The 25182-nt window shown below is 38.7% G+C and overlaps 2 protein-coding genes across 3 annotated transcripts; one reads left to right on the top strand and one right to left on the bottom strand.

Moving 5' to 3' along the window:
- Positions 1–1267: 1267 nt before the first annotated feature.
- pth3r (parathyroid hormone 3 receptor) lies at positions 1268–18345 on the bottom strand. Its single transcript, XM_053640595.1, has 13 exons — positions 17805–18345; positions 11404–11509; positions 9109–9219; positions 8653–8777; positions 7671–7765; positions 5627–5777; positions 4790–4943; positions 4506–4566; positions 4202–4268; positions 3993–4087; positions 3439–3580; positions 3066–3107; positions 1268–2440 (listed from the first exon to the last, which is right to left on the bottom strand). Exons 1-13 carry the CDS (start codon positions 17859–17861, stop codon positions 2006–2008), a joined length of 1641 nt encoding a protein of 546 aa, XP_053496570.1. The 5' UTR covers positions 17862–18345; the 3' UTR covers positions 1268–2005.
- A 1439-nt stretch (positions 18346–19784) lies between these two features.
- Positions 19785–25166, top strand: LOC128617467 (translational activator of cytochrome c oxidase 1). Of its 2 annotated transcripts, XM_053640592.1 has the most exons (6): positions 19785–19934; positions 20227–20462; positions 20842–20948; positions 21402–21535; positions 21640–21802; positions 24799–25166. In XM_053640592.1, the coding sequence occupies exons 2-6, from the start codon at positions 20231–20233 to the stop codon at positions 25006–25008; spliced, it is 846 nt and encodes a 281-aa protein (XP_053496567.1). In that variant the 5' UTR covers positions 19785–19934; positions 20227–20230; the 3' UTR covers positions 25009–25166. The 2 variants fall into 2 exon arrangements, with proteins under 2 accessions (XP_053496567.1, XP_053496568.1); XM_053640593.1 differs by lacking the exon at positions 19785–19934 and having other exon boundaries at positions 19980–20462.
- The last annotated feature ends 16 nt before the right edge of the window (positions 25167–25182 follow it).

A 25182-nucleotide genomic window follows, 5' to 3' on the forward strand; every position in this document is an offset into this window, starting at 1 on the left:
ATCGTTGCGTCTAATACTAGCAACTAGCAAATAAAAACACATCTGTCTCATGTCAACAGTACAAGTTTCGATAAAAATCTAAACGGAAAACACTATAAACGCTACAATAGTTATATATTCAACGTGTGTTGCTTTAAGGATTTTTAGTTCATGCTAAGCAGCAACATGCTATTCCTACTAGGACCTTTGCTAAATCTTCAGCATACTGTATTATACTGCATGGCACATTTAAGAATGGATGAAACTTCATGCAGATGTTTAAGAACAAGATTGGGGTTTTTTTTTCCAGTATCAGCGAAAAATGTTTTGTGCTTATCATCTAGCATTGTTTAGTCATATATAAATAATAATAATAATTTAAAAAAAAAACTAGCTAGCCTGCTAAATAGCATATAAAACCACCTATATTTCTGTTTTGCAAGATGGTTCTAATGATTTATAATTATATTTTGTTTGACTTCCTGTTATACTAATATATATATATATATATATATATATATATATATATATATATATATATATATATATATATTTACAATGCCTTACAGAAGTATTCACCCCCTTCAATTTTTCCACATTTTTTTGTTGTTGTGTTACAGCCTGGAACTGAACTGGACTTAACCTGTGGCTATATGTCATAAAACTACGCATAAAGTCCCATAAAATTGAAGCAAGGGAAAAAATCAATATGGTTTTGCAAAATTAATTACAAAAAAAAAGAAAAAAAAAGAAGAAAAAAGCACCAGCTGCCATCAGAAGTCACATACAGTAATTAGTTGAATCGAGTTTACCCGTGTGCAATTAAAGTGTCACATGATCTCAAATAAAATACACCTGTTCCTGGAAGAACCCAGAATTTGTTAGTAAAACAAACAGCATTATGAAGACAAATTGAAAATAATTTTATCATAAAATTTGAAAAATCCCACTGAATATCATTAAGTATGTTAATTAAAAAAATGGAAAATATGGGACAACCATGACTGACACTGAATCTGAAAGTTTTTACAGGACCACACCGCAGACATTCCACAATGCTGGGCTTTGTAGAAGACTGGTGAGAAGAGAGATTTTTTTATTTTTTAAATAATAATAATTTTGTTTTTGTTTTTGTTTTTTTTTAAAAAAAAAAAAAAAGCATATGAAATACATACATTTGGAGACTCAGGAACTAGGTTGGGAACAAAGTACTAAATTTGCAAAAATCCAAGACTGCTGTTTCCGTTTCCCTGAGAAAACCTTTCCCACCGTAAAGCATGGTGGTGGTAGCATCGTTTTGCGCCAATGCGTTTCATCGGCACAGACTGAGAAACTGGTCATGGTTGAGTGTAGGAATAACAAGAAATATTCATCTGAAAGCGACACTGGAGTGGCTCAAACCCACGAAGCTGAATACGTTAGAATGTCCCAGTAGTCAAACCCATTCAGAATCTGAGGTAAGACTTTGAACATTGTTGTTCACCAATGGTGTGCATCCAATCTGACAGAGCTTGAGCAATTTTGCCAAAAAGAATAGGCAAAAAATACCAGGCTCCAGATAAAAAGCTAATAAGAGACATTTTCCAAGAAGACTTAAAGTTGAAATTGTGGACGCCAAAATGATCCATTTCTGCTTATTTATTATTTAATTAGCCTTTGTGTCGCAATAAAAACAATATATTTTGCACCTTCGCATGTTTGACATATTTTATAAAATCACAATTGAGTCCAATTTCAGTTCCAGGTAGTAAAACAACAAAATGAAGAAGGATAGGGACTATCCTAAGTTCTTACTTTCACTGCAGTAGGTCATGATATCTAATCATCAAATAAATATGCATGACTAAATACAAACGCTGGTCACATCAGTAGTTTTGACTAAGGAAATAATAAAAACACGATATACAAACAGTGAACAAACACATCCGGGCATCAAATAATGTCACGGCACATCAGTTTCAGACATTTAACATGACGATTGACCCGCTATCCAGATGAAATTCAACAACATATCACGAGAGGTTTTTCATAGAATTGTTTCCAGATCTTTTGAAGCGGAAAGATCTTCAGGTATAAAGTATAGCGATGGATCTTTTTCGAATTCCTCCTCCTCTACTCGACGTCCTACAATGTTTTGTCCATTCTGATCATACAGTAATCCCATGCTGTCGGCCCTTCTCAGCTCTGACTTCTGAACTGTGGGTAATGTGATCTCTGCGGTCTCGTTGGGTGTGGCGACGTGCAGGTTAGCGACGTGCGATTGGCCTCTGACTCCTAAGGACACTCCCCGAGCCAGGATTGGTCCCTGGGTGCCAAGGGAGATGCTTTGTGTGGTGGTGTGTGATGTCATACCGCCGTAGTAACAGCTCCCACCCCCGGTGCTGCTGACTACACGTGCCTTTTGCTTGATGTCCAGAGAGAGGCTCCGCCTTAGCCACGCCTTTTTTACCTCCGCCTGCACCTGTGATCGACAAATACAGTTACAGGACTATTTTTAATATGCTCGAGTCATAGTAGGCTTACACAGGTGCAGTATTTAGGGATCCCTCTGGGATCTGACCGAGGTGGTCTCACTCCACTCCCAGCTGAACTCAATGTCCGTGAGAAAGCGATTCGACTCTGAATCGACTCACTGCAGGAAGTGAAGGAAACACGTGTTTCCCATGTGTTTTGGGTTGTAGGCAAGATTTTAAAAAATGTAAAGTTTTTGCAAGTTGCTAGTTGCTACAATAAGCTGGATCAGGAAGATTTTCAAGTTAAGAAAAATGGCTTTTAAAAGGAATTGAAAAGTTCTATCGGGACGCAGAACTACATAAGAACGTGCGCACGTAATTTTCAACATGGTCGAAAAATCAGTTTTTTATTCTCTAATAAAGTCTGATTATGGAAATGTGGGCATGTCACTTAGTTCAGATAATGAAAATGGGATATGGGAAGCATTTTTGCATTTTTATATCTGAATAGGTACAGTTACATGGATGAGAATAAATACGGCCTGGACAGTACTGAACATTTTAAGGAAGCCTGAACTCTTATAAAAAAAAATAATAATAAATTATAAAAAAAAAAAAAAGCATCTGTAGTACCTCTCCATTGCAGAAACAGTAGATGAAGGCCACAAAAAAGCCCTAAAAGGAGGAAAAAGAAAAACATCATACCAAACATTTTTTAATATATCAATAAATTTGCTTCCTGGTACAAACTGATTTTCAGTAATAGCTGCAAACTAACACATACATAAGTGCACGCTTAATTCCACATTACCGAGTGAAGCGTCTACAGTACAGTATATGTACCGCAACCTGATTTTTGGGCTCATCTAGTAAGTTTGATCTTCACTCGAGGTGTAAAGTCCTTTATTGTGTTTTCTAGCTTTTTACAACCGATGAATGAATTTAAAAGTAAAAATCAAAGTTATCACCACTTGTTCAGAAAGTGTGTGTGGGGAAGAGTGTGTACCTGTAACGAATTGAAGAACATATCGTAGTGCATCTGGATTTGCCAAAGCAGCCCATTGACCTCTGTGTAAGGAAGACCCATAAATACCATGTAGTGCACCCCGAAGAGCGGCATCAGCACCAGCGTCGATTTCAGCAGCTTCCTGTACAACAGCGTGACAACAGCATTTCAGACTTTCACCATGTTTACTATTTTACATGGATTTTTTTTTTAAATGACTTTTACTTTGTTTACAATTTTGCGTTGGTAATGTTTTCTTATTTTCGCACTGTTTATTATATTGTGTAGGTAACTTTTTTTATTATCATTGTCACCTTGATTACTATTTTGCAATGGTCAATTTTTCTTTCTTTGACCTTACGCGCTACTTCACAAGAGTAACGTTTCTCACTCTTTACTGTTTTGTGTTAATTACTTAGCAACCTTAGCGTTACAGCTCTAAGTCTATCTGGCTCTATTAACTACATTTGAGCTGCATAGATCAACAAACTGCCTCCATCGTGATGATTCGTATATTTTGTCTCCTGCATGTTTATGGAAGGCCGGTGTTTGACCTGTACTGCTGCCTCGGGTCCAGTTTCCCAGTGTTCGTCTCCCACAGCTTTGACGCCAAAACCCTGATGATGTTGAGGAAAAGAAAGAAGTTGACCTAGAGAGTAAGAGAGAAATACGATACGGTAAGAGTTTATGATGTATAGAATTGTGACGGCTTCGGAAAAACCAAGCAGAATATCGATAGGGCAAGCAGCAACGGTTTGCTTACAGTGATGGCTGCAAGGATCGGAACTTGAAAAATCCATTTCACATTCCCTGCACTGATATCCCAACATCTGGAAGACCAACACTGATGTTAATTCATGCAGTCTCTATAAAAATAAAGCAAAAATTCTCTTCACTTAAACTAACACAGTGTCCTCACTGAAAACTTTACAGTATCAGTGATTACACACATTTTTTAAAATCGGTTTAAGTAGAGCGCCTGCCATACAAATCCCTGTGAATGAGATGTTACTATAGAAACAATATCTTTAACTCTGATGTACACAGAAAACTGAGATGAAACTTACTGGGTATCAGCCAGCGAGGCTCGAACGCTGACCCAAATTGAGACAAATACAGCGGGAACACCTGCAGCAAAGACAGTTTGGAAAACCAATTACTTTCTGCTCGGCTTAGTTACGACCAGAATATAAACCCGCCATTTGCCTACGGAAATGTGGGCGTGTCACTGAGTTCAGATAATGAAAATGGGATATGAGAAGCTTTTTTTGCATTTTATATCTGAATAGAAACAGTTACAAATAAATAAATAAATAAATAAATAAATAAATAAATAAAGTGGGCAGCTCACCCCAGCCTATGATGGTTAGAGCCCACAGGTAATTTTTATCAGACAGGAAAGCCATGAAGATCAGACTGTGCAGGTACAGGCCCTCCACTAGGATCCAGTAGTGATTGGTCGCCAGGAAATAGTGGAAAAAGGTCACGGCGACTTTACAGCCCACCTTGACCCCAAGCCATACAAGCAAAAATAAGAAGAAGAAGAAGAAGAGGAAGAGTTAGAGGGAAAACAAGTTATCAAATCATTTTTTTATCAGGAGAAAATTTTTCCAGTGACGTCAAATGTAGTTGCTTATTCAGACAGTATGTGCGACAGCTTGAGTTAGAGAATGACTAATGTTTATAACCAGGGTCATCTTGCACACATTACTTCCACCTTGTTTGCCATTTTGTGAGGGTAAATCTTCTTACTTTTGCCTTTTTACCATTTTGCATCGGCTGTTTTCGTTACTTTCAGCTTGTTTACCATTTCTTCTGTGTGGATTTTACTGTTTTACATGCGTAATTTTGGTTACTATTCCATTCTTTGGCATTGTATGTGGGTAAATGTTGTGTTTTCTACCATAATAATTGCGTAATTTTTCTTAATTTTTGCCTCATTTAGTGTTTCGCATGAGTAACTTTTGTTATTGTTTGTATTGTTTTGTGCACCACTCAATTAAATAGCCTATGGAATCAGAATATATTTTATATATATATATATATATATATATATATATATATATATATATATATATATATATATATATATTTTTTTTTATATATAATTTTTTTTTTAACTTCATATGAATTCATATGACTCATACTTCATTCAATTACTTATAATTTGTGTGTATTGCGGGTGTACCATCTGAGCTCGGGTTCCCACTTCTCCATACTCGGCTTGGTCGTCTTCCTCTGTATAGAGCACAGCGTCCTTCACGAAGATGCTGACTGCTCGGCATATGAAGGAGGTGAACAGGTGGGTGTGGATGTAGTTACGAGTGCAGTGTAAACGCCTATAACAAAGTTAGGAGTGCGTTAAAAAGTGCAAGTCGTCGCAAATCATGCTGGTGCTCCACTCCAGGCTGTAAAATGAATTGCTGTTTATGGATGTAAGGTAAACATTTTCCTGAATTTGCACCCATATGGCATGAAGAAATGTAACCGATAATTTCGGATCTCCAAAATGTGTACATGTCTTTCTGCATTAATGCTGCCCTCACAGAAGTGTGAGTTACCCATGCCATGAGCACTGACATGCGCACATACCATGACAGACGCTGGATTTTGGACCTGACAGTCAGTACGTTTACATGGACAACAATAATCCAATATTAACCCGATTAAGACGATACTCTGATTAAGCAACTAGTATGTAAACAGCAATTTTTAATTACCTTAATCCGATTAAGGTCATACTCGAAGTAAACACAAATGGAATTAAGATGCGTGGAGTATTCGTGTTTTAGTCGCATTATCGACGTGTATTACAGACATGTACACACCTTAATCACACTATTAACGCCGTGTGGGAGTTTTCACCGCATTTTGCGACAGGACACGTACACACGGCAGCGGTCAACCGGTTTACGGCAAACAAGAGAGCACGGCTGCGTCCCAAACCACGTACTTGCCTACTGTAGGCCTATAGTAAGCAAAATACATGTATCTCGGCTACTATATAGACGGTAAGCACGCGGTTTGGGACGGAGCCCTCGGCTTCAAGCATTTGTGTATTAGCACGAATAGCATAACAAATAATTAACCGCACTTGAAGTGTTCGTAAATTTTTTTTTATAAAAATGCCCAAAACTGTATACGGTTCCATAACGAAGACGAACTGTATGTTGATACGTGAAATTCTGGAGGGACTTCAGACGGCATGGCATGGTGACATAATGACGCAGGCTGTTAATCGAACTATGTTCTATAACATGTAAAACAGGAAAGGAGTATTCTAAAAGTGACTCATGTAAACACCTTAATCAGAATATTGTCTTATTCAGAGTAAGGTCAATAATTGGATTACTGCTGTCCATGTAAACATAGTCACTGATAACAGCTCGGGCGGTCCTTTTTCCCCTTTACCCCGGAGATCATGACGGCTGTTTTGTCCAAAAACTATTTGAAATGTCGACTCGTTGGACCACAAAACACGATTCCACTGTGCTACTGTCCATCTCAGATGAGACCAAGCTCAGAGAAGTTGGCGGCGCTTCTGTATGTATGGCTTCTGCTTTGCATAGTAAAGCCTTAACTTGCATCTGTGGATGCAGCGGCGAATGGTGTCGACTGACAAAGGTTTACCAAAGTATTCCCGAGCAAATGTCAGGATATCCATTACAGACTCATGAGGGTTCAAAAAAAAACTATGCAGTTGATTAGATAAAATATCAAATACCTTGTATTCATACGTTTGCTGTTTAAAAACAAGCCAAAGTACATTTACAAATCACTCCTCTTTGTTTTTATTAGAATTTTCCATACTGCCCCAATTGAGGTTTTTCAGAATTGGGGTTGTAGTAATGAGATGTTTCAGGTAATCACTGTTACTGCCTAGAAACTGCATGAGTGACTGCCATGCCATTTTTAGTGAGATAGGGTGAAAGTGTAGGCTTTGTATTTTCTTTTGCTTTGTTCAGAATAGGGTAAATGGTTTGAAAGATTACTTAGTGTTATTCATGTGCATTATCATCCAGAAGCTATTTTTCTCCCCACATATTTTCTGTACATTAAGAGCAAACTGAAGAAGAAAAAAAAACAGTATGTGAGAGCATTTCGTGTGAATATGCCAGGTGGAAATAGAGATTTGGGCTTCTATCAGTGGTGAAATGATGAATGTACGAGAAAACACTTTATATGACAGAACACGTGTGGAAAAACCTCAAAGCATTTTGCTCTAAACGTACTTGAAGTAGCAGAGGATGAAGACGGCTGCCAGTAATGAGGTCAGCGAGATGGAGTAACCTGTAGTGTACATCACATGAAGCCGCCTGAACACCTCCTGAGGAAGAACGAATCAACGGTGAGATTATAAATAGTTGAATCATTTACTCATGAATGAAAATGAAATTGACTTTTAACTGATTGGTTTGGAGAGCAGAGATCATAATTGTTATTTGTGTTCATTTAATGTTGTATTTTCATCTTGGCTGATGTTTTTCCCAAGATATATTTAATGTCATGGGCATTATTTCCAAATTATACCACGTATATTCCGTATAATCACTGTCGAATTCTGAAAAACAGCAGCTCTGACAGCAGTGCAGCTACAAACCACAGGTTTATATTAACGTGCTCGTTCTAATACAATATCATTGCTATACTAACAGCTCATTTACAGGGACTTCCACGTTTCCATACAGTCAGCTCCAGAATGATTAATTTACTTCAATTAAAAGTTTGATGTCTCAAATATTTATATTGTGAGATTACGCTAATTAATGGTCTGCACTTATATAGCGCTTTTATCCAAAGTGCTCTACACTGTGTCTCATTCACCCATTCACACACACACACTCACACACCAATGGTAGCAGAGCTGCCATGCAAGGCGCTAACTTGCCATTGGGAGCAACTTGGGGTTCAGTGTCTTGCCCAAGGACATTTCAGTATGTGGAGTCATGTGGGCCAGGAATCGAACCGCCAACCCTATGATTAGTGGACAACCCACTCTACCACCTGAGCCACAGCCGCCCCAATTAATTAATTACACAAAGATATTTCTTTCATAGCTTTCTTTTACCAAAGGTGCCAATAATTCTGGAGATGACTGTTTATATATTTGCGTATCATTTGAAGCTTACGCCAAGTTGATTTGCCATAAATAACCTAAAAAAATACACACACACACACACACACACACACACACACACACACGCAAACACACACCTCCTCCTGCCTGCCATGGTTAGACTGCAGCTTCATCGTACACTCAGTGTAATCGGCCCAGGTACGGTTGATGGTGGGAACCTGCTCCCAGTTCCCCAACGCATCGCAGTTACGGTACGCATGACCTTAGCAAATCATAATTTTTGTTTAAAAAAACAAAAAATATATTACCATTTTACAAACTCCTACATCATAAAACAAGAACTGTCTTACATGTTAAAGAGAAAAAAAATTACCACACAGAAATATTTAGATAGATATTATTACAATAAGAAACATAAGAATAGAATTAGAATAAGGAAAAAAATAGATAAAAACTTAGAAATAATGCAATACAAATATATAAAAATGACAACAAGTAGAAATGCAAAATCGTAGACCCTCCCAAAACAAAACAAGATTTGAATTCGCATGTCAGATTTACCGAGCGCTTTCTGATTTCTCAGATCTACAGACCTCTGTGGTCGAAGTCATAAATATACTCAGGGCAAGGCACAGCTACAAGCTGATTGCGCTTCCCTCTCGGCCAGCAGATGATGCCGTCCCACTCCGGCACGCAGTCGCCTTCTGGGGAAACAGATTAATAAATCAGAGAACAATTTATAAAAAAAGAATTGCTTTATGTGTTCGTTGTACTTACTCAGGGGATACTTGTGTATAATCCTGAGAGCATTTTGATGCCGTAAACCAAAGCACTTTTATACAGTATACGCAGAGTGTCCTCCACTAATATTTGCACCCTTGGTAAATATGAGCAAAGAAGGCTGTGAAAAATTGTCTTTATTGTTAAAAATTTTTGATCTTTTGTTCAAAAATTTCACAAAAATACTCATAGACATCAAACAATTGCAAAAACAACACAGGTTTACACCTGGGTGACTAGGAACAGGAAATTACTATCATGACTTCTTGTTTCACAGGGGTATAAATATGAGGTAACACATAGGCCAAATTCCCTTAGTCATTCATAACGATGGGTAAGAGCGAGGAATATAGCTGTGATGTGCAGCAAAAGGTTGTTGAGCTTCACACAATGGGAAGTGTCTATAAGAAAATAGCACAAGCATTGAAAACGCCCATTTCACCATCAGGGCAATAATTAAGAAGTTCCAGTCAACTGGAAATGTTATGAATCGACCTGGAATTGGACGTGTGTCTATATCGTCTCAACGCACTGTGAAGAGGACGGTTCAAGTGGATAAAACATCTCCAAGGATCACAGCTGGAGAATTGCAGAAGTTAGTTGTGTCTTGGGGTCAGAAAGTCTCCAAAACTACAATCTGAAGTCACCTACATCACCACAAGCTGTTTGGAAGGGTTTCAAGAAAAAAGCCTCTACTCTCATCCAAAAACAAACTCGAACGTCTTCAGTTTGCCAGACACTACTGGAACTTCAAATGGGATCGGGTTCTATGGTTCAAATGATGAAACCAAAATAGATGAAACCAAAATAGAGCTTTTTGGTAATAAACACCAGAGGTGGTTTTGGAGCACACAGAGAGGTAGCCATATGGAAAAGTCCCTCATGCCCACGGTTAAATATGGAGGTGGATCTTTAATGTTTTGGGGCTGTTTTTCTGCCAGAGGACCTGGACATTTTGTTAGGATACATGGCATCATGGACTCTATCAAATATCAACAGATATTAAATGAAAACCTGACTGCCTCTGCCAGAAAGCTTCAAATGGGCCGTGGTTGGATCTTCCAGCAGGACAATGATCAAAAACATCATCAAAATCAACACAAAATTGGTTTACTGACCACAAAATCAAGGTCCTGCCATGTCCATCCCAGTCCCCTGACCTGAACCCCATAGAAAACCTGTGAGGTGAACTGAAGAGGAGAGTCCACCAGTGTGGACCTCGAAATGTGAAGGATCTGGAGAGGTTCTGTATGGAGGAACGCTCTCAGATCCCTCGCCATGTATTCTCCAACCTCATCAGGCATTATAGGAGAAGACTCAGAGCTGTTATCTTGGCAAAGTGAGGTAGCACAAAAATAATTGTTGCACACCTATACTTAACAAAGAACTTTTTTTTTATATAAACTTGTGTTGTTTGCACAATTGTTGGATATCCATGACAGCAGAGTATTCTTGTGAATTCTTTGAACAAAACAATCAAAAGGTTTAACAATAAAGACAAATTTTCACAGCACTGAATGTATCTACCCACATGCTGAAATAAAGACAGCTATTTCCAGAAACCACAGAATCAGCTCCTGGAGGTTTTCTCGGTCACGTAGAAAACTAATCAACACAAATCTAGAGTCTAGAATTCAATGGCATTGTACAAGTAATGAAAACATACAACGTACGACGGTAACAACGGGACACGGGACGTCAATATCTCTCAGTGGGAATAATGTGATGGAACTGATTGCACATTCGTACTGTGCGAGATCAATACAGAAACAAATCTGATCAGAGATAAGCGTCTGAACCTGGGACTGATTAGCGTTTCATTTTCTGGATTTATTGATGCTGTTGTGTGCAGGAAATTGGATTAGAGGACCTTTGGAGAAAGAAAAAAAAAAGACAGGTGCTACATCAGTGTGTTTATGACGCCTAATTGAATTTCACTAACTGAAGAATGAAAGCACCCTGAAGCAAAAAGAAAGCTCTTCTTTTTTATTATTATTAAACTGTCGGTTTGTCAGATTATTTACAACAAAAATTGCAACAAAGCTTGTATTATTTGGCATAGATCTGGCCTTCTGAACAACGATTTAGCAATTTTTTCCATGACGTACCTCGTACTGTGCTCAGCTGGGCTCGGATGCTTCTCTCACACCTTGCCCGTGCACGAATCAGGAGGAAGATTTGCTCGTCCCGAGTAATGACGTCATCAGAATCGATCTGTGACAGGAGGGAATAAAAAGTCTGAATGAGATCATCCCTAAATCTCCTTAGGCTCTTTTCTTCTAGTGGCTTGAGATGAGATATACAGTATGTTCGCCAAACGGTTTTAAGTTTAATACCGAAATCAGGAATTCGTTTATTTGTTTTGACTCAAAAATACAATTTTAAAAGCATGATAAAATGATATCCCATGCACACGTTACGATTTCACAACCTCGATTTACTCTCGAATGCAAATTACTGGATCAAGTGCTATTTTCTAAGATGATGAATGATGCAAGTGGAAGCCATTTTGTTGAATTAAACCAAATTTGCATTGATTGATGTGATAATTGCAACCTAACTGTGCTTAAAGGTATTTTTTATCTCCTTGTGTCATTTTTTTCTTTTTTATGTATGTTACCTGATTTGTCCACATGTGTACAGCTTCATGTTTATACGCTAGGAAGACCAGACATGGTAAAAGGCAACTGTTGAGTTCCTCCGGACTGAGATCAAGTCAAAAAAGACTTGAGGTTTTTTGGGGGTTCTTTGCATTTTTGTCAAATATTCCTTAGGGGTGTAAATAATTTTGGCACAGATAAGAAGTTATTGTTGATCTCAACTTTGTCGTTAGGAAATGTTAGGAAAAGGTATTGGGTGTTTTTATGAAGGGTGCCATTATTTCTAGCAGACAATGAGCTCACTTGTCAGCATTTCAGCATCAATGGCTTTCCATCTCTGTCTGGAAGAACCCCTTGGCCTGATCTGTTGCCTCTAGCGATTGTGAAATACTTTCACCGTACTGTGATATGTGGCAGTCCTGCTTTAACCTTTTTTGTGTCGTCTCACTCTCTCAATCCTTCTTAACTTCTCTCACACTCTTTCCTTTGGCTCTAATCTGTCTTCATCACTTCTTTGTGCTGGAAAAGGTGGAGAGTTGAACACAAGAGGCTTTGTGCCTAAAATACACTTCACAACCACTGAGCAAAAGTAGCAGAAACAAGCTGTGTGTGTGTGTGTGTGTGTGTGTGTGTGTGTGTGTGTGTGTGTGTGTGTGTGTGAGAGAGAGAGAGAGAGAGAGAGAGAGAGAGAGAGAGAGAGAGAGAGACAGGCCGATTCTTTTGTTTTTGCTATACACCAAAGACATTTGGGTTTTGGGTTTGAGATCAAAAGATGAACATGAGACAATAAACTAGAATTTCAGCTTTCATTTCCTGATATTACATCTAGAACACGGCACTTAGAACATTTTCGTTTTTCAAGCGAACAAAATAGTGGAACATATATCTGACAGCTGTTTAAACAATTAATAGCTCTTGGTTTGAGCTATGGGTTTCGCTTATTTTTTTAAAAAAAAATACTTGTTGTTAAAAAGGATAAATCAACGTGAAGACCAGAGAGCTGTGTATGGGAGATATTAAAAAATAAGAGAAAACAGAGTGCAAGACAAACATCTGTGATGAGGTGACGGACAAAATGAAACCAGTTTACTGTAAACCATTTAGCACAGGACAGCAACCTTTGTTTGACTCGGTGTTGTTTCTAAAGATCACAGTAAGCGTAATCAGTATAACCACGGACGTATCTCAGCAGTTCAACAAGTCAGACACGGGTTTGTCCATGTTTCAGCCCCTCAGATCATTATCTGTCCTAAATGATTACGTCTTCATTTACAATGTTTCGTTAAGGCATTATCATCCGTGATTCATTTCATCCATTCCAGCCCAGCGAGCTTGAATGGATGGAAATGGCATCTAAGTGTCTAAGCAGATTGTGTCTGTGTTTGTTTTATTGCTTAACAAATTAAATTAGCAAATGTGATGTGCATAAATTATTCGGAATGATATTTCTCACACATTGACTACACTGTAAAGTGTTGGGGTTTGTTTGTTTTTTTTTTAAAAGTAAAAACAGAAGCAAATTTTATGGAAAAAAAAAAAAAGCCCATCGCAGAAAGAAATACATATTTGATCATAATTAGGTTTATTTCTAAAATTGTAAACGTCTTCTAAAAGGCAGACTAAACGTCTTATAAAGGACAGATTAAATGTCTAGGAAAGGCCAGATTAAGCATTTACTAAAGGCCAGATTAAACATCTACTAAAGGCCAGACTAAACATCTACTAAAGGCCAGACTAAACATCTAATAAAGGACAGAAAAAAGAAAAAAAAGGTCAGATTAAATGTTTACCAAAGGCCAAACTAAACATCAGATTACACATCTACTATAGGCTGGTTAAACATTTACTAAAGGACAGACTAAACATCTATTAAAGACTAGACTAAACATATGAAAAAGACCAGATTAATCATTTAATAAAGGACAGACTAAACCTATAAAAAAAGGAAATACTAAAAGTGTACTAAAGGACAGACGGATCATCTAATAAAGGCCAGTTTAAACGTTTACCAAAAGATGTACTAAACATCTACTAAAGGCCAGACTAAAGCTCTAATAAAGGACAGACTAAATGTCTTATAAAGCAGAGCCCTTTCTGTTGTGCAACACAGCACATGCCCTTGTAGTGTATAGAGTGGATCTATTTCTTTAAGTGGAATCGCTCCTCTTAGCATTGATTTCTGATTGGTAATTAGCCATGCGCATTGATATATGTTGTTTGCTCTTGCTCTGGTTAATACACGAGTTAACTTTACCTCCGAGTGTCTCTTTTATCTTTCTCAAGTTGTAGTCTAACACAAAGACACAACAGCCCTCACAATGCGGCAGATGATTTCAGGTTGGTAGAGCAGTCTCCCACTTGACATATCCAGACAACACCATCACCCTTTAAACAGGCCAATGGTGCACTCCACAGCTGAACATGTGAGAGAGTGCACATCCTTATCGTGCACATTGTGGCTTAAGAAATCGATTAAAGAGCCATAGCCGGTGGGGGTATCCGTTGTGACCTGCAGGACTTTTGTAGTGTTAAAGGCTGCCATGATATGATGATTAAGACACACACACACACACACACACACACACACACAAGGACTAGCCAGTGAATTTTGCAAATAGTTTAAGTGATAACTTACCAAGAAGACAGCCATCCCAAACACTATACAAATGGCCATAGTCACCATGAGTGGGATCATATCTCGCTACACAAAGGTACAAGGCAGTGCTGTCTACTATTTCCATTCTTGTTTGCTGTCTTATATGAAGCACTCACCACAGCAATAAGACAAAATTATAATATTAAAAGTATCAGAGTTAAGAGTACGATGCAAAAATGAGTTATTCCAGTTTTATTTCGGTCAAAATCAACAGTGTCTCCACTTAAGTGACATCACTTGGGCCATGCAATTAAACTGTCACCCAACTGTTACCATGGTAATATTAAGTACCTTGGCATCAACATTTTCCACAAGCTCTTAGACCTATTCTATTTCAATTTCAAACCCCTGTTAAATGCAGTTAATAATGATCTGCAGTGGTGGTCGGACCAACCCATCACCTTAATTGGCATAGAAGCAACTATAAAAAAAAGTCAATATGACCCAAAGTTAATTATCTGTTCTCAGCGATATCAATTCAACCATCCATCAACTGCAGTAAAAATTCATTAGACTCAATCCCAAAGAAAAATTCCCCTGGTAAAACAAGAAACCGAGACTCAAACTAATCACTTTAGAAAAGCAACGCTCCAGGAGGTTTAGAAGCAACTCATTTGCAAACATATAGCCGTGTAAACCAACTACAGCACATCACTAAATGGACCTATCCAAACCAGCAGAACAACCCTTGGTTAGAAATTGAATCAGAACCATTTCACTATCTGACCTGCTGTTTCTCTGTATGTCAACAAAACAACACGGCTGCTTCACCAATACCATAATCAACAGCTATGAAAGCTTGGTGGAAATTATATAAAATGGAAAGATTACCACTCATTCCATGTCTACTCTAGACCACACTAAACAGCTAATAAAGGACAAACTAAATATCTACTAAAGACCAGACTGAATATCTACTAAAGACCAGACTAAATGTTTATTAAACACCAGACTGAATATCTACTAAAGACCAGACTGAATATCTACTAAAGACCAGACTAAATGTTTATTAAACACCAGACTGAATATCTACTAAAGACCAGACTGAATATCTAGTAAAGACCAGACTGAATATCTACTAAAGACCAGACTGAATGTTTATTAAACACCAGACTGAATATCTACTAAAGACCAGACTGAATATCTACAAAAGACCAGACTGAATATCTACAAAAGACCAGACTGAATATCTACAAAAGACCAGACTGAATATCTACAAAAGACCAGACTGAATATCTACAAAAGACCAGACTGAATATTTACTAAAGACCAGACTGAATATCTACTAAAGACCAGACTGAATATCTACAAAAGACCAGACTGAATATCTACTAAAGACCAGACTGAATATTTACTAAAGACCAGACTGAATATCTACTAAACACCAGACTGAATATTTACTAAAGACCAGACTGAATATTTACTAAAGACCAGACTGAATATCTACTAAACACCAGACTGAATATCTACTAAAGACTAGACTGAATATTTACTCAACACTAGACTAAATATTTACTAAAGACCAGACTGAATATCTACAAAAGACCAGATTGAATATTTACTAAAGACCAGACTAAATATTTACTAAAGACCAGACTGAATATCTACTAAAGACCAGACTGAATATTTACTAAAGACCAGACTAAATATTTACTAAAGACCAGACTGAATATCTACAAAAGACCAGACTGAATATCTACAAAAGACCAGATTGAATATCTACTAAAGACCAGACTAAATATTTACTAAAGACCAGATTGAATATTTACTAAAGACCAGATTTAATATTTACTAAAGACCAGACTAAATATTTACTAAAGACCAGACTGAATATCTACAAAAGACCAGACTGAATATTTACTAAAGACCAGACTGAATATTTACTAAAGACCAGACTAAATATTTACTAAAGACCAGATTGAATATTTACTAAAACCAGATTTAATATTTACTAAAGTTCAGACTAAATATTTACTAAAGACCAGACTGAATATCTACTAAACAAGAGACTTAATGAAAGAATACAGAGGTATTAGAGACTTAATATACAGTATAAATAAATCATTCGCTCTGTGAAGTATCTGATTTGCAGTTTATTGCTGAAGCACTGTTTTAAATCACGGGGTTATGATGAAAGTTGGAAATAATTGACTTTCCGATGTTCTCCACTACAGAGTGATTTTCTGCTCTACTGAACAGAGACAATATTCAACTTGCATGCTGACAGCTTGAAAAAAAAATGGAGCTCAAGCCGTCCTAGCATCCAGCACAGGAAAAGGATTAGCTTGTTAACAGGGGTTCCATGCTAGCTTGGTATTAATGAATCTATTCCACACCAAACCAGCAAGGCAAATGCCATGCCAATGAATTAATATACATCTAGTATTATATATTAATTAATTGGCATGTATGTATATTGATGATGAATAGCAAAATACTGTTTTTGTAAATAACTGGATACTGAGGCTTTATTAAAGGTGACAAACCTGATGATGACACCCTACAGCACAGTGGTGATTAAAATAAACACATTTATTTACCTCATCCTGAAAGTATCTTCATTAAGGGAACTTTTTATATTAATCCCACCGAAGGGCATGTATTCAATTTGAAGTTTTTCACAACCATGATTCAGAATCTCATAATAATAATAAAAATAATTATTTACGACTAGTATTAGTACAAGAAACTGTCGAAAAGGGTTTCTTTTGATTTACCTTATTAAAAAATAAATAAATAAAAGAACGCAGGCCTTGAGACTACATGGGAAGTAGTGATCAGTAGCATAATCCAGAAGAGTTTTACGCAATTTTTTTTATTAGAATCTTTGGAAAATATTTGCAAATACTGTAAATAACTTGCAAGTATAAAGGTCTCGTTTGTTTTCCATTTATGCTTTACATGAAGCACAAAGCATTATCAGAATTAAATCGTATTTTCCCGTCGATCTGTTCAGGAATCAGCTCTCTTTCAAACGCAGGTTTGTGGTTTAAAGCTGAAAGAATTATTACAGTACAATAATAATAAGAAAGCTGTATCAGTGTATAAATTCTTCTGCCTGTCTCTCTCCTCTCTTTCTGTCATTCTCTCACTCTTATTATGTATTTCGGGTGAAAACCTAAAACCCGCATCTTTCGCAGAAAACTTCGCACTGGAATTCACTTCGTACACGTATAAGTTTGGATTTTTCACACGTGAAATGCACGTGATGTGTCACCGAGATACGGGAGCGAGCTGAAGGTCGGGTACTCACGAGCGCCTTCGCTGTCGTTAACACGCTGATGAGAACAAATGCTGTAGAAAGATCCATCGGCGCCACGCTTCACGGTTCTTCAGCCTCGCCTGGTTCACCGTCTGAAGCACATTTCCTTGGGGAGATCGGTGAGGTGTCCTCCAGGTGCTCAGACGTGTTCGTCTATCATGAAGCCATCAACGGTTCTCTGCAGCGTCCACGCAGAGAACGGAGTCGGGATCTAGTGAGTCTTGGGTTCTCTCACACTACAGTGGAGCGACAGTCATGTCACTGCTGAGCTCCTCATTCAAAGCTCAGTGTGTGTGTGTGTGTGTGTGTGTGTGTGTGTGTTTGAGAGAGATGGACCTTCTGCCCCCTTTTAACCCCTCACTGACTGGCAAAAAAGCTCTCTCTCTCCTTCTGTCTCTCTTTCTATCTCTGTTTCTGTCATTCTATCTCTCTCTATATAAATTTCTCTCTTTTTGTTTCTGTCTCTCTCATTAAATTTTTTCTTGCTTTCTTTCTTTCATTCTGTCTTTTAACTGATCTTATTTTTAAAAATAATAGTTTACTCTCAAAAAAAAAACCGTGGGCAAAATTATTGGCACCCCTAAAGACCATTTTAATTAGACAGAAGTAATCCTGTTGTTGTTGCCTTTGACCTTGTTTATTTATTTATTTATTTATTTATTTGAGATGTAAATATGAGGTTGCAAAAATAAAATCCCTCCATCGTTCATGTCCAGGTCAGTGAATGGATATAAAAATGCACTAACAGTTGCATTAATTATCTGGAACAGTTGCAAAGTGTGCGCTTGAATGTACTGTTATGACAGTCTACTAACTCTGGGGACAGAGCTTTGTGTACATACAGTAAGCAAGAAAATGTAGGAGTGGGCTCAAGAATTAAATAAAAATCATTCAGATGTTCTTGGACCCACTTTCCTAACCGTTCGAGACCCAATAGCAACTACATCCTGCTTAATGTTCCTTTAATCCTCATTCTCGTAGTTACACTTTATGTATGACAATTATAGAATGATACGAGACCATTTTAGTTCCCCCATTGGCTCCTCTCTATCATGGCTACCTAATAATCCCCCCATCTCTGAATTGGCTACATCACTCTCTCTTCTCCACTAATAGCTGGTGTGTGGTAGGCGTTCTGTTCAATATGGCTGCTGTCCCATCATCCAGGTGGATGCTACACGCTAGTGGTGGTTAAGAAGATTCAACTCACCCCCCCCATGCTATTTAAAGGACTTTAAGTGTCAAGAAAAGTGCTATATAAATGTAACTGTAAAAATATCGTCCACACATTTCATTTCATGTTTTCGTCTCTCTGTTTCCTTTTATGGCATTTTGCGGGTGTCACGAAACACAAATGAGCCGTGGCGTTCATGCGTTTGCACTTTACAGGTGATTGGTATTCATCAAGGGGCACACGTTCGCCTCACACCTCCAGGGTCGGGGGGTTCGATTCCCACCGTGGCCCTGTGTGTGCGGAGTTTGCATGTTCTCCCCATGCTGTGGGAGTTTCCTCCGGGTACTCCGGTTTCCTCCCCCAGTCCAAAGACATGCACTGTAGGATGACGGGCATGTCCGAAGTGTCCGTAGTGTATGTATGAATGTGTGTGATTGTACTCTGCGATGAATTGGCACCCTGTCCAAGGTGTACCCCGCCTTGTGCCCCATGCTCCCTGGGATAGGCTCCAGGTTCCCCGTGACCCTGTAGGATAAGCGGTATAGAAGATGGATGGATGGATGAAAACAGAAAAGTAATTTGAAAACGTTCAAATGTTCACACCAGCCCGGTAGGTGGCGACAGTATTTCATAAACTGTTATGTAAACACCTCAGGCGTTCGAGCAGGGTCAAAAGTTCTAATACGGAAAATGACAGACATTGATGCGCTGAAGTGAATGTATAGTGTTCATTCTTTAATAGTGACAATAGGGTTGTTGTTATATATATATATATATATATATAAATTGGGGGAAAAGTTGGGGGGGTTGACGCGTTAGACGAAACGGAAATGACGTAGAGTGTCGCTCTAGAGAGGGCTCGGCTTGGACGGTTCTTCGTAATATCCGTGAGGTTTATATTCTCGGTGGGAAATGTAGCGCGATTATTTCGTAAATAAAGCATAAAAGTAAGTAAAGATATGTAAACAATCTGTTAATCATACAATCTAACTTAGCTAATTCACAAGCGATGGCTACGTCCCAAACTGCACGCCACTGGTACCTTAAATACTTTGCTAAAGTAGGCTACAATTGTGTCTTTTTTTTTTATTTTATTATTTTTTTACCTATCTAGCACCATAGCGTTAAGTTTAGGACGTGGCTCATTACAACGTCTTAACGCAACTGCCTGTCTTATAAATAACTGCATTTTAGTAATCAATTCCCTAATTCTTAGTGTTTCTTGTTCCTGAACTCAAGGACAATGGCAGCCGGAGCGGTGTTACGTTCTTTTCTGTCCGGCTGCGCTCCTAAACTGTCGAAGGTTCCGCGGCTGAGCGCGCTCCCGGTCTGCGTCAGGACGGTGCACGTGTGTCCGGTTTTGCGCGCGGGCCACAACAAATGGTCCAAAGTGAAAGACATCAAGATCCCGAAAGATGCAGCTCGAGCGCGGATGATCGCCAAATACACGATGTTGATCAGGGTGGCAGTGAGAGGTGGGGCAATAATAATAATAATAATAATAATAATAATAATAAATACAATCAAGTATTCAAAATTCAGTGATTGTGGAAATGCAAGTTGTTGTTTTTTTTGTTTTTTTTAAGTATATAGAAGTTATAGAAATATAATGTAGATATAGAATGAAATTAAATATGTATGTAATGTCACGTTATTTATATAGCACATTTAAAGACAGCGAGACTTGGCCAAAATGCTGTCCTAAATAATCCATCTGGTGTACTTTGTTTTGTTTGTTTGTGAGTAAGAAATGTAGGAAATTTGATCCAATAGTCTGTAAACTGAACATGGAAACATAGCAGCCAGGAAATGGATTGTGATACTTAATAAATGTGTGTGTGTGTGTGTGTGTAGAGGGAGGACCAAACCCGGAGTATAATGTCACTTTGGCTCAGCTTCTAGAGCAGTGCAGAAATAAAAATCTACCCAAAACTACCATTGAGGCTGCTATTAAAGGAGCGGTAAGTGAAAAGAAAAAAGTTCTTGGGGAGTGACTCAGACATGCTTCTGCTTAGAATATTGTGTAAGGTATAAACCATGACAGGAGCGTGCTGTTATAGGCAAATAATTAACAACGGAGTGGTGTGATGAAGTTTTACGATAACAGCTCGAGTTTTATTCCTCTAGTCCTGAAGATAAAACGACAAAACGTAAAAGTTCCAGCTTTACGCCTGACTGCTAGAAAGCACAGACACCGGAGACTCCTTTCATCAATGTGGAATGAACGAGCTGTTGCTATAGTAACGATAAGGCACTGTATTGGTACAAGTGCATGTGACTTGCAGTCAGAGCTGGTGTTAAAGAAAAATAAATCAACACCTTCGGACCAATCGGAGTCCAGAATTGAGACGGAGTAAAAGACTTTACATTTAACAGAGTTTAAACGTCTGTCTTTTTTTATTTCTATCTTGTAGGAAAAGTCGAAAGCTGGTACTCAATACACGTACGAGGCGCGAGGGCCCGGAGGTTCCACGCTGCTCATCGAGGTTCTGACGGACAACAGCACACGCTCACACCAGGCCATCAAGCACATCTTAACGAAAAACGGGTCAGTGTGAAGTCTCCTCGTGGCTACTTGCATCCTGCCGGATACACCGGATAGATGTTTTCTTTTCTTTTTTTTTTTTAAGTGAAGTCTCCGCTTGTCCACAGGGGGGCGATGTGTGAAGGCGCCCGGCATCATTTTGACAGAAAAGGCGTCATCGTGGCGGCCCGAGACCAAGTTTCTACTGAAAAAGCTCTGGAGCTGGCGATAGAGGCGGGGGCTGAAGACGTGCACGAAGCCGAGGATGAGGATGAGAAGCCGATTTTACAGGTTACACACTGATCCGAACCTCCAAACACAATAAACGCACTAATAATAATAATAATAATAATAATCCCGATACTCCTTTGGTAGCAGTTACAGTTTTGAGTCTTTTTGGATCATTCTCTACAAGTTCACACTTGTATTTTGGGCAGTTTCTCGTATACTTCCTGGCAGATCTTCTCAAGCTCAATATGACTGAATATCGAGCATCTGTGAACTGCCATCTTCAGCTCTGTCCACAGATGTTCAGTGGGATTCCGAGTAAGTCCGGGCTTTGGCTCGGCCACTCCAGGACATTCGTAAACTTGTCCTGAAGCCACTTTCTTGGCTGTAATCTACCCAGTCTGAGGTCGTGTGCACTCTGGAGCAGGTTTTCTTCAAGGACCTTTCTGTATTTTGGTCGCATTTATCCTTCCTTCAGTTCTGACCAGTCTCGCTGTCCCTGCCACAGAGAAGCACCCCCAAAACAGCATGCTCCCACCACCATGCTCCATTATAAGGATGATATTGACCAGTTTACCAGACGTTCAGCTCAAAAAACGTAAATGTAAATTTTTGTCTCATCTGATTAAAGAACCTTTTTCCTCATGCCTTTCCTTAGTCATCCATCTAGACATTTTACCGTAAAGTCTTGACTGATGGAGGAGGTCTGGGACGGTTGTCCATCAGGCAGGTTCTCCCATCTTTGCAGATGATGATCTCGTTTGAGTGAAACATTGGGTTCTTGGTCACCTCCATGGTTACTGAGATTGGCCAGACTTAGGAAAGAGTCCTGGTGGTTCCAAACGTCTTCCATGGGAGCATTAAAATGAAATGGTTTTATACCCTTGCCCAGGTCTACAGAGAGTTCCTTGGACTTCGTGAACCGTTTTTTTGGGCTGACATCCACTGTGACTTGTGGGATCTTATACACACCAATCATGTCCAGTCAGTTGAATTTGCAACAACTGTGTTTGTTTTATGACTTTCATTACAAATATGAAACCCCAAATAGCACATCGATTTGTTTACTTCCCCAAAGACCTTTATTGTGGTTCAATATTTTCTACTTGATTTATAAAAGAACAGTTATAACTGAATTACACACACACACACACACACACACGCTTGTGCCGAATATGATGACTTTATACAGTGAAAGGGGCTATAAAATAATATTTTCACCAATGTTAATAAATGTACAGTCATGTGAAAAAATAAGTACACCCCATGGAAATTGTTGGGCTTTGTTTGACATATTTGGACAAGCAAATATTTGATCCTCTTTGAAGTTGATATACTATCAAATGACACATAAAATTGACATTTAAATTTTTTTTCACAATTTAAATGAACAAAAAACACCCCTACATTTATCACACCTTCAAATCCATAAAATGAGAATCAGGTGTTGAAGATCGGGTGCCAGTGATTAGAACCTGCTTAGGGAGTGCAGGTGGAACCGGTCTTATTTATACCCCTCTCATATCTAGTGTCTGGTGTTCCCTTTGTAATTGAGGTATGTGGTGTCATCATGCCAAGATCTAAAGAGTTCTGTAAGGCCTTCAGGGGAAAAAAAAAAGATCGTGGATGCCTATGAGTCTGGTAAGGGATTTAAAAAATCTCCAAATTATATGAAATACATCATTCCACTGTAAGGAAAAAAATTCACAAATGGCGCAGATTTCAAACGACTGCCAATTTGTCCAGGACTGGCCGTCCGAGCAAATTCAGCCCAAGATCAGACCGTCTGATGCAAAAAGAAGTCTCCAAGAACCCCAAAATTTCATCACAGGATCTGCAAGTAAGTCTTGCAACTGTTGGTGTCAAATTGCATGCTTCTACAATCAGAAAGAGACTGCACAGATTTGACCTGCGTGGGAGGCATGCCAGAAAAAAGCCTTTGCAAGACTACAGTTTGCCGATGAGCATACAGGAAAAGACCAGGCCTTTTGGAATAATGTGCTCTGGACAGACAAATCAAAGATAGAGTAGTTTGGTCACAGTAACAGCAGACATGTTTGCCACAAAGACCAAAGACAGCTTTTCAGGAGAAACACCTCATACCAACTGTGAAGCACGGTGGTGGAAATGTTATGGTTTGGGGTTGCTTCGCTGCCCCAGGGACTGGACAGCTTGCATTCATTGATTAATTCAACTATGAATTCTGCATCATATCAAAGAGTGCTTGAAGATCACGTCAGGCCGTCTGTCCGAAAGTTGAAGTTGAACCAAAAGTGGACCTTTCAACAGGATAATGATCATAAGCACACTCACATATCCACCAAGGGATGGGTCAAAAAGTAGAAATGGAGGGTTATGGAATGACCTAGTCAAAGCCCGGATTTGAATCCCATTGAAATGTTGTGGGGGATCTGAAACAGGCAGTATATGTAAGAAAACCCTCAAACATCTTGACTCTGAAAGAATATTGCATGGAAGAGTGGTCACAAATTCCAGCAAGACTGATGGACAATTATGCGAAACGCCTCCAAGAAGTTATTTCTGCTAAAGGGGGCGATACTAGCTTATGAGGCCAAGGATGTACTTACTTTTTCCCACACAAGAATATCACATCTACTGATATTTCTGTTGAATAAATGATTGAAAATATCATTTTCCTTGAGGTTTTGTTCAAATATATCAACTTCATTAGTAGACACTTTCAAAGATGATCAAATGTTTGCTCGTCCAAATATGCCAAAAAAGCCAACAATTTCCATGGGGTGTGCTTATTTTCATAGGATTTTGTAGGGTTAAAAAGCAGATCAAAAGACTCAAATTCACTCGGATTCAGACTTGACAATTAGGTGTGAAAGCTCTATAAGGGACCAATCATTTAATCCATACCATTTACGTAACATAAGCGCTAACGGTGCAGCAGGACGATTTAGTTTAAATCAAGAAATCAACGAAGAGGAAGTGTATCTGCTCTGTGAAATGTCCATTTGTTGTGAATTAGTCTTAGATTTGGAGAAATGTGTCTAAGAATCTCCCATAATCCCTTTCCGTTTCCTCCTCAGTTCATCTGTGACATGAACTCGACGAAAGCGGTGCGGACAGCGCTGGAAGCTCTCGGGGTTCACACTCTGTCAGCGGGGATGGAGTATATCTCCAACACTCCTGCTGCTCTACCACAGGACCAGCTGGACGCCAGCGCCACCCTACTCGAGGCTCTCAACGATTACCCAGACGTGGTCAGAGTGTGGGACAACATTCAGGCATTGGAGTAAGACGGGAACGAAGACGATGCTGAATGTTTCACGAGATCCTTTCAAGTGAAGGACTGAAGCTTGACGAGTGAGGGAAATCCTCAGTATTTTATGTAAAATATGTGTATTTGTGCACATTTGCAAAGTGTGTTCAAAATAAAGCTGTATTTATGGTTTAATTTCTTTAAAAATGCT

Source organism: Ictalurus furcatus, chromosome 13 (genome assembly GCF_023375685.1).
Source record: "Ictalurus furcatus strain D&B chromosome 13, Billie_1.0, whole genome shotgun sequence".
Lineage (NCBI taxonomy): Eukaryota > Metazoa > Chordata > Actinopteri > Siluriformes > Ictaluridae > Ictalurus > Ictalurus furcatus.

What these genes read in the sequence shown, in the direction of transcription:
- pth3r (XM_053640595.1), bottom strand. Translation starts at nt 17,861, where the DNA reads ATGGATCTTTCTACAGCATTTGTTCTCATCAGCGTGTTAACGACAGCG. An exon ending in TAACGACAGCGAAGGCGCTC is followed by an intron (nt 11,510 to 17,804) that starts GTGAGTACCCGA and finishes CTCCTGTCACAG; the next exon opens with ATCGATTCTGATGACGTCAT. An exon ending in ACTGTTTCTGCAATGGAGAG is followed by an intron (nt 2,441 to 3,065) that starts GTACTACAGATG and finishes TGTCGATCACAG; the next exon opens with GTGCAGGCGGAGGTAAAAAA.
- LOC128617467 (XM_053640592.1), top strand. Translation starts at nt 20,231, where the DNA reads ATGGCAGCCGGAGCGGTGTTACGTTCTTTTCTGTCCGGCTGCGCTCCT. An exon ending in AGGCTGCTATTAAAGGAGCG is followed by an intron (nt 20,949 to 21,401) that starts GTAAGTGAAAAG and finishes TCTATCTTGTAG; the next exon opens with GAAAAGTCGAAAGCTGGTAC. An exon ending in ATGAGAAGCCGATTTTACAG is followed by an intron (nt 21,803 to 24,798) that starts GTTACACACTGA and finishes TTTCCTCCTCAG; the next exon opens with TTCATCTGTGACATGAACTC.